General features: G+C 45.8%; 1 protein-coding gene across 1 annotated transcript in view; it reads left to right on the top strand.

The window, feature by feature from the left end:
- The first annotated feature begins 1031 nt into the window (after window positions 1-1031).
- Window positions 1032-9854, top strand: part of MAP1B (microtubule associated protein 1B) — a 113120-nt gene continuing 104297 nt past the window's right edge. Inside the window, exons 1-2 of the mRNA XM_066241492.1 lie at window positions 1032-1306; window positions 9229-9330. Of these exons, the coding sequence (XP_066097589.1) occupies window positions 1123-1306; window positions 9229-9330 (286 nt within the window). The 5' untranslated portion in view covers window positions 1032-1122. The remainder of the gene's footprint in view (window positions 1307-9228; window positions 9331-9854) is intronic.

Here is a 9854-nt window from a genome sequence, read left to right as displayed (position 1 = left end):
TTATGAGTTCTAAACATAGACAAAGGCAATAAAAATTCGCAATGCTTCATATATTTTAAAGGACATCATTGTCACATGAAATAATTTTGCTTGTTTGTTCTCTAAGGAATTGAAAAGTACATTATAGTCACTGTAATCCTGCTGAATAGAGACAGTATCCTCTCTTCATTCTTTGTTATGCTTGATACTATCTGTTCAGCCTATTATTAAGAAAATAAATCTGTATGTAGTCTAATGCATCTGTATTCCTCTCATTCCCTATGAATACCACAAAGCCAGTACTTTTTTTCATCATTGGGCCTTGCAGAGTAGGGTCCAGATACTGAACAACAGGTTTGTTTTGCATTTGTTGATGTCTTTTTTAAGTGAAGTTGGTTAATGTTGGTAAGTACGGTATGTCTGCTTAATTCTACAAAGCCAAAGAAAAGACAGGTTCTGTCTTCCTGGGTGGGGTGCCCTAAACACTGTATTGGCTATGCTATCACAGCTTATGTGAACCTGGCTTTATCACAGGACACAAGGCGGAGGTCTGATTTGTGTACCTCGAGCAAGATAAATATCCCCATTCCGCAAATGGAAACCGATCCTGTTCTCCTGTACGAACAGGGTACAGGTTTGGACTGTGCAGTGGGTGGGTGTGGGATGGAGGTTGGAGCATTTTCACAACTGCAGCTGGGGTCCTTAAGATTCTCCAATCTTTTGACTATCAGCCCTGCCCTGACCATTGTCCACACACCTCGTCCCTCCAGCTTCCGGGCCGCGAGTGAGATGATTTGCTGCAGATGACATCAGCCCTGGGCCAACGGCTGGGAGAGAGGAGGCAGCCACCGCGCGAGGATGTGCCGGGTGGTCCTTTCCTCCTCCTCTTCCTCCTCCTCCCCAGCTCCTTGCCTAGCCTCCATATAAAAGCAGCGCTGCCGCCCCGCCCGCTCTCACTCCCAACTCCTCTCCGACGCGCGCTCTTGGAGAGGGCGGAGGGGGAGGCGGCGCGCAGCGCCTGTTGGAGGGGGGACGCTGGGGGCGGAGCCGAGACAGCACCTTCGGAGATAATCCTTTCTCCTGCCGCAGAGGAGAGGAGCGGCCTGAGCGAGACACCTCGCCGAGGCATAGCGGGCCGGCAGGATGGCCACCGTGGTGATGGAAGCCACGGAGCCTGAGCTGTCCGGCAGCATCGCCAACCCGGCGGCGTCAACTTCGCCCAGCCTGTCGCATCGCTTCCTCGACAGCAAGTTTTATCTGCTGGTGGTCGTCGGCGAGATAGTGACCGAGGAGCACCTGCGACGCGCCATAGGCAACATCGAGCTCGGTAAGGGGCCCTGCGTCCCCAGGGGCCGCGCTACGGGAGACGCACAAACACGACCCCACCCAGGGCGCAACGCACCTTCTTCTTCAGGCGCGCCCCGCACCCACCTCTCCCTGCCACCTCCCACTCACGGTCTGGACTGTTTTCTGAGCCAATTTCAGATAATAACACGAATTTGACTTGAGACCCAGTGGGAGAGTCTCTCTTCACCTTGAGGGATCTGTCGCCAGTCTGCGTTTGCAGATATGAGCTAGCCACCGCCGCTCCCGCTAAATGAAATGCAGTGTCAGAGGAGCAGGGGACACAATAAAGCCGCAGCCTCAGGAAGCAAAAGGGGGGGGGCTTATCCTCCCTCTTTCCCCCACAAAATAATGGACACCCCCTCCCCGCCAGGCCCGAGGCTGAAGCACCATGTGCCAGGGCCCGCGTGGGAAACATCCTCACCACAGCCACCTCAGCCCCTGAGATATGCCTGTTTTAGCTTAAAACCTTCCTTCCTTCCTTTCTTTCTTTTTTTTTTTTTGAATGACTAGGTTAGTGCTAGGGCCACGCCCGTACCCCCCCCCCCCCCCCCCCCCCCGGGACGCAGATGGTAAGCCGCCTGCACTTCGTTCCCCGGACGGCACTTGTCTCACTACCGCCCCTGGGACCTTGGTTACAGCTTTGAGAAAGGACAATAGGATCCCAAGTTGCAGGGTGGGTCTTCTTTTAAAAGTCTCAGCCTCGGGAGTGATGGCTTGGGGAGAGGGATTGGGGAGAGGGAGGCGGGCTTGGTCAGCGCCTCTCCTGGGGCGCGCACTAGGAGCGCGCTCTGCAGAGGCCGAATAGCGGTTCGCCAGGGACCCTGGGCGGGGTCGTGAGGGTCCCACGAGCACAGCCTCGGGCGCGCGGGCCGACCCGCCCCTCTCCTCTGCCCCACCGGGGCTGCCGCAGTGCTTCCACCTGTCTCCGCACTGCGGCGCCCCCATCGGGTGCATCTCGCGGGGACCTTGGGCTCGGTGGTGCGGCGGGCGTGCCCCACCTCTCCCTCAGCCGAGCTTTGTTGCGCTCGAAGTCCCCGGGTGGGCAGCCCTGGTATCTGCTTCTCCCTTTACTCCCAGTGTCCCAAACCTTCCCTCGCCCCTAACAGAGGTCGCTGCATCCCCCAGCTGCCCCAGCCGGGCTGTATTCTTTAAGGGTGGTGCTGGAGCATTTCTGCTAGGAGACTCGGGCGGGTGGGCGTGGTGCAGTCCGCAGTGCGGTCTCTACGGCGGCCGGAGGCGGACAAAGAGCGTTCACGCAGCCCTCATTCTCCGCCCCTTTCAAGACAAAAAACACACACACATACACACACACACACACACGCACAAACCCCTTATATTAGATGAGAAAAGAAACGCTTGTCAGTTATTTGCCTCTGCATTTGGAAACGACCGCTCGTCCCCAGAACAAAAGACTGCAGGGTGGGGACTGGAGTTGCAACCTGGCTCTTTTGTTTAACTTTAAAGCACAGATTTTCCCTTTCAGCTAAAAAAAAAGGGAGGGGGGAGGAGCAGGATGAAGACTTTTTATTCAGAAAAAAAAATCAAGAATAAAAGATTTCAACAGTGAAATGCCTTAATAGAGTATCTCAATAATCTTTACTTTCAAAATATAAGCCTTTAATCTGATCTGTTCTAATTTAGTGTATTTGCACATTTTTCTCCTTGGAAAATTTCACATGTACTGACTTTGGGTGTGGCTCTTTATGAATCAATGACTTTGGCTTAGAATTTTCTTTTTTTTTTTTTTTTTGTCAGCACCAATGCCAGGGAATAATAATACATGAGGAGGTGCTTTTCTGTCATAAAAATTTCATAACCACCCCATGTGGTGCCTGGAGAGGCACCACCAGCCCCATTTTAGAGATGTGGGCCCAGAGAGGCAGGAAGGATAAGCTGACCAGCTCAAGGTCACGCCATTGGTAAATGACAGAAGTGCCAACCCTGCAGCATCACTGGTTGTCTGGCCCTGTCATTATGCTTGTGCAGGGCAGGCTAATATCAGAGGGAGATCAAACAGCAGTTTCCAGACCTTGCCTTTGTATAGACATCCACTTGTGGGCTGTGCCTCACGCAGGGAGGTGGTCCAGAAATCACCTTCCTACCGTAATTATCTTCTTGCTTTGTTACTCTGCTGATCTCCCTTTCAGTCTCCCAGTCCCCAGGGGCGGGCAGTGGGTCGGTGGGGGCTCATTCAAGCTGCTTCTATTTCAGGACAAAGTAGATGTATTTAAGTGAGGCGCTTTGACTTTACTCTTTTTTGTTTTACACTGCTGGCACTTAATGATGAAGTTCAGATTTGTCTTTTTTACTTCTTTTTACATTAAAAAATTTTAATGAAGTAGTAGTATATAGAGAGGAAAAGGCAAGAATCATAGATGAGGAATTCAGTGGATTTTCACAAAATGAACACACCTGTGTTCCCCAGATCAAGAACCCGACATCACTGGAATCCCAGAAGCCCCCTCATGTTCCCCTTCCAATCACCATGCCTTCCTGAGTTTTTGTTCCCTCAATTTGGTCAGGTGTTTTTGCACGAAACTCTGAAATGGCTGTATTGATCCCATTAAGAATCAGCCAAGTGAGTGAGCAGAGCCATTTCCATACACAGAGTAACAGATGCTGATTTTCCTCTGGAGATTGCTCTCCTGAGTCCTGGGGTCTCTGATGCAGCTCAGGCTGCAGGGCCTCCAGTGCTAAGTGGTCCCACAGCTTTTCAGACAGTGCAAGATGACTTAGTAACAGGGCAGGCTGGCTGTTTTCCCTGTTCCTGACAAGCTGCCGCCTCAGCCTTCAGGTCCCAGCTGGGCCTCCTCCAGAGGTCACTCTGATACCACTGCTGTGGCTGCTGGTGCCTGTGGGCCGCACAGTGGGATGCAAGATGGAGATGCTCCAGGGGTTTCAGCTGGGCTTGGGTGCGCAGTTCAGCATCTGTTACTTTTGCTTCCTATTTGCCCTCCCACTTTAACTGATGTCTTGGGTTTGGAGACCCTGGTGACTTGGAGTTGTACCATCTGATTATTGAGGAAACCTGGAAAGTCAAATCTGTAGGCAGGTGCTGGTAATGGAGTAAATCAACAGGCCTGAAAAATCCCAATGTGGATGCTTAGTAAATGCTTCTTGAAACTGAGGAAGAGAGATGGTCATTCCTTTTCTCAACCGTTTTCAAAAAGCAAAATGTAGGATTTGGTCATTTCTTAAGTTTGAAACAATAGCCTTTCCTTGGACTGGTCTAGATTTATTTTGTCAGCTATTCAGGACTTGATGCTAAACCATTGTCGTTACCACCAACTACCACCTCTTGGAACCTCCTTTGCCCCCTTTCTATAGCTGCCAATGTGGACTTAACAGCCATCCCATTTTTAGCAGAGCGCCCATTCCTCCAGTTTACTTTAGGGTGTAGACTACAGGCATCTATGCCTTGCTAATGAACTCTAGAGCCTTGTGAAAGGAGTTTTCATTGCTGCATTTTATTGTTTTAAAGGACTACTGTCAGTTTAGTTCTTTCAATTACTGTTAAAGGGTGTAGCTTTCCTGGGTAACATCTGGAATCAGCAAGATTAGTTCCTAAAATGATAGGTGTGTGTAACCTTTACGGCCCTGGATTTTTAGATGTAAGTTTAGCTGAATACCTTGTAACTTTCTGATGTCACTTTATTGAATAATTTTTCAGTCTAAGATGGCTAAGAGAATTAGTTTGGGGTTTGGTTTTCATTCCACTTCAACAGGAAAAAAATATATAATGGGGGTTAAAAGAAATGTTAGAGAGTGTTAAATTTATTATATTGGTCTTTGTACTTTTCAAAGTCAAAAGGCAGGTGGATTTCTGCTTGCACTGTTTAATTGGTATTATCTAAGGCTTCTGTGACCCATGCTGAAATATAAGCCAGTCCTCAAATTTAAGGTCATTAAATTGATGATTTATTGTTAATCTTCTCTAAAAGCTTCCTTTTTAAATAAGTTCTAACTTTTAGACCAATAAATAATTATAAATCACTGCCTTTGTTTGTTTCTAATGTGAGATGCTATCCAAGACTTAACTTATCATCAGTGTTTTGAAATGATGAGCTCTGTGTGTAAGATATTGTCTGCATTGTACATAACATATATATTATGATATCAGGTTGATGGCTTAAAAAAAGGAAGAAAGTAAATTGAATGTTAGGTCAAGAAAAAAATAGGAAAACTTGAGGGAAAAAACCCTTGAATTTAGCATTTCCTTTGCTTTGTTTCTTTAGTTTATGATTCTAATATGACTTAAGATCACTTTTTAGCATTTACAGACAGAATCTTTCAGTTACAGGTTAATTATTTTGGTACTTGCAAAAAAACTATTCAAAAACCAGTTTTTCTGAGGGAGCACATGGAGCTCACAGAGGGAAACCAGCTTGTCCGATGGAACTCCCGTGCCATTTCAACATGGAGTGCACGGGCATTATGTTTCTTTCTTCAATCTATTGTCTCCTTTAGAAATATAGGTTTTAGCCTTTAAACATAAGGTGCTTTTTAAAAAATTATTGGTTCTATTAAATAATCCTGCAAAATGCTTGAATGATTAGTAAACTTGGCCAGATTTAGCCTGTATCCAGTTAGGAAACCTGGCTCCTCATCATTCACCTTGACTTCTCCTGTGATGACCCCCCCCCCCCCCTTTCCCAACACACACAACCTTTTCTCCTTTTTCCATCTAAAACTTCACCTCATTTTCTCCTCTCCTTTGCAGACTACTACCCTCTGGGGTGAGAAAACTGAGATGGAAAGAGCCTTCCCCGCCCCTCCCCTTTCCCCTTCCCCGCCCCTCCCCTTCCCCCTTCCCCGCCCCTCCCCCTTCCCCACCTTTGTGCCTGGAGAACTGGCTGCCAGAGGAATGGCACCCCCTTCCATGGTTTGGTGTCAGCCCCAGATTAGGTGGGAGAGTTCTCAGGATGTCTGGCTAGAGGCCAACTTCCCAGGGGTGGCTGGTGCCCTCTGGGTCCAGAAGTTTAAAAAGTGGAGGTTAATCTCCAGCTGGTGGAGTTGTTCTGTTTTGCCTCCACCTGGGTAAGCTAGTGAGTGGCATGGTCTTCAAAGAGTGCTGGAGAAGCAAAGCTTCAGGAAGAGCTTGACATGCTGTTTATTGGGCGGATATCGAGAAAGGGGCCAGGAATTTATCATGGTTTTTCTACAGCCCATCAGAGACCAGGCTGACCTGCTTCTGAAAACCTCTTCAGAGTGATCTGTTTTCTGAAAGCCAACACCCTCTACCCCTCCAGCGGTTGAATCCAGAGAGGGGAGAATGTGGGAAGGGCCAAAGAAGATCCATATTTTTTTTGTCCTGTGAGCTTTAGAGAATCTGCTAATGGCTTCCTCTTTGACGCCAAGGGGAAATACACAAACCTACTAAATGCAGTATGCACCTCCATTAGGAAATACTATTACTTACTAATATTGCCCAGTAGAAGATACAAAATAATTACAAAGTTATTTTATTTCTAAATTGGTATAGAAAATGGCCTGGTTCCAAAATTTTTCTTTCTAACTAAAATAACCAGGAAATCCATTATAACCTTTATTTTATAAGTGGTAGTAGTGATTATGTACTGTTAAGAAATAATTTGACTAGAAATTGCTCCTTTGAAAAGAGAACCTTAATTTTAATTTTTTAGTTTCATTGGGCCTATAAAAATGAGAAATATTTTATCAGCTGTTTACTAGTGTAATTTAAAAATTATTAAATGGTTTTTCTACTATTTTATACCTTTTCCATTGCTAAATTACAAGTTATACAACCAGGAATTTATGGAATATAAAGCAAGCATTTCATTGCACGTCTCAAGACAAGTTAATTGAAGCCAAGGGGAAAAATGGCAAACAGCAACGTAAGAGCAAGTCCATGTGTAGCCCTGGATGAAGTCATTCGAAGGATGTAGCAGTTTCAACATGACTCAGAACAAAGACAGAAAAATTGTATGAATTTAATTTAAATATCTTTATGTCTCATTATTAACTTATTGACCCAACTTGACAAGCCAAAAGACAAAGCACGGAGCTCGGACCTGGAGCACGGAATCCAATCAACAGTTACTAATTAAGCAGCTCAGACAGGAGCTCCCCAATTTTTCACACTAGATAAGTATATAGTGTATGTATAGGTCGAAGTAAAATATTCTAATGAATTCAGACCTCTCAAACTGTCAAGCTCTCTGTGAAACAAAAAGAACCCATTTATCATTTCTGCACTAGAAAGATCCACAAAATCTCAACATGCCTTTCTTGTTAAAATTTAAACACTCCATTAGCACAAATGCAAACTGAGACTGTTGGTATTTCCAGGGAGACCATAAAATTCATATATATATATATATGTCTCTTTAGGAATGTTAACTCTTTCACACCTGAATTCTTCCTATGGATTGTGCGAGAAATTTCTACTTCCATTTAGGGGACACACACACACACACATATATGGACATATTCTTCATAGTTGAAAAAGTGTTTTTTGGTGTATAAACTGAAGCTATTTTTGATGTGCAGTCAACTGAATTTCCAGAATCTTTTAGTAGTGTGTGTGTAGGTTTTTATCTATCTATCTATCTATCTATCTATCTATCTATCTATCTAATTTACTTGATTCTTCACAAGAATAGGAAGAATGCACAAGAAATAAATGTAAGTAAATTCAGATAATGCAGTTAGGATTTAGAGGTGTGTTTAACTAATGCACTGCCGTATGTGCTTTCAATTCTGACCAGCAACAATGATAGTTTACCAGCTCTGTTGTACCTAGAGTTTTAAGCCCTTGCCCTTAGTAAGTATGTAATAAGTGATTGTTGTTCCAGAGATTTGTTCCTGGCAATTAACTACGCTCCATACAAAGGTGCAATTATGAATACCACATTCTGGCTCTTACCATGAGCCATCTATTTGGGAAAATATAAAAGTACATAAAAAACACACACAATCCAGAATTTTGTGGTTGCCCAGTTTTCCCTGGCTTGCTCCCCAGGTCTCCTGTCTCTGCTGCCCTCTGGGTTCTTCTCTAGCCATCTCCTTGGGGAGGAAGGAGGAGACTAAGGAGAGAGGGCATCAGCAGTCCTGGCCCTGGCCTTCCTCTGGCCCCGGCTTCCAGCCTAGTGAAAGGAAGCCTGAACTTTTGTGGGAATAAGCTCCTGGCCTCCAACTCTGTAGACAACTTATAAGATATAAAAAGTTGCCACATTTTTTTGCCTCTGAATAAGAAAATTCAACGCAACTAACAATTGTCAATGAAAGAGCTGCTTGCCAAGCTCGTAAGGGGACAGAGAGGCCAAGTCCTGAAGGTTGAGGTCAGCCTCCTTATCAAAGATTACACAAATGTTGGATTGATAACCAGGAGGTGAGAACCAAGGTAAAAAATGGGATGGGTAGAGAAATGACACTGTATGTGCACACAATGCACAGGCACGCTGCAGAAGCAGCACTCCGAGCTGGACTTGAATGCTAGCCCCCCCATCGCTGGCTTTCCCTCCCTCGTTCCACATTTTCTTGCCACTTACATGTGGACCACGGGATAGGCAAATTGTCTGGTGGCCTCTTAGGATGCTTCAGAACTCACCATCTTTCTGTCCTTTCTATTCTTTCCCTGGAGTAAAGCCTGTCATTTTCCTAATAACTGTTTTTCTTTGACTCTCCCGGAAAAGCTGCACTTATGCTTTATGAGGGGCAGGAGTTTGGTCCACATTGCTAATTATCCGTCCCTTGTGGCCTGGCAGAGAGACCTCCCCGGCCCTCCCAGCGTGTGGGCATCCGGGGCTCCTCACCAAGCTCTTCAGAAAAGGTCTTTCCACATACTCCCTGGAAGCCTGAGAAATGTTGCAGTGATGTTTTCCAAACCATTCTGAAATGACTAACTGGACGTCTGTTCACTGTCTTCTTTTGCCTCCTTAGGAATCCGGTCATGGGACACAAACCTGATTGAATGCAACTTAGACCAAGAACTGAAACTTTTTGTATCTCGACACTCGGCAAGATTCTCTCCTGAGGTCCCAGGTGAGGCTCGGGTTGGGTATTAGTTAACTCAGAATGTGAGATTGGGGAAATAGGCCATTGCTGGAGAGCTTTGCCTGGAGCATCAAGAAGACTTTCTCTTATTGCTGAAGGATCCTTTGTATTTGTTATCAACTTGGTTAGCCAGAAGCCATATTTTAAGAAAGTCAACTCCAAGTTGTCACTGTGTGGCTTATATATTTTATGAATTCTTTTTTTATTTTTACAGAGATAGAGAGAGAGTCAGAGAGAGGGATAGATAGGGACAGACAGACAGGAATGGAGAGAGATGAGAAGCATTAATCATCAGTTTTTCGTTGTGACACCTTAGTTGTTCATTGATTGCTTTCTCATATGTGCCTTGACCGCGGGCCTTCAGCAGACCGAGTTATCCCTTGCTCAAGCCAGCGACCTTGAGTCCAAGCTGGTGAGCTTTGCTCAAACCAGATGAGCCTGCACTCAAGCTGGCAACCTCGGGGTCTCGAACCTGGGTCCTCCGCATCCCAGTCCGATGCTCTATCCACTGC

The sequence above is a fragment of the Saccopteryx bilineata genome, chromosome 1 (genome assembly GCF_036850765.1).
Source record: "Saccopteryx bilineata isolate mSacBil1 chromosome 1, mSacBil1_pri_phased_curated, whole genome shotgun sequence".
In the NCBI taxonomy this organism is placed as follows: domain Eukaryota; kingdom Metazoa; phylum Chordata; class Mammalia; order Chiroptera; family Emballonuridae; genus Saccopteryx; species Saccopteryx bilineata.
This window is presented reverse-complemented; position numbering and strand designations above follow the sequence as displayed.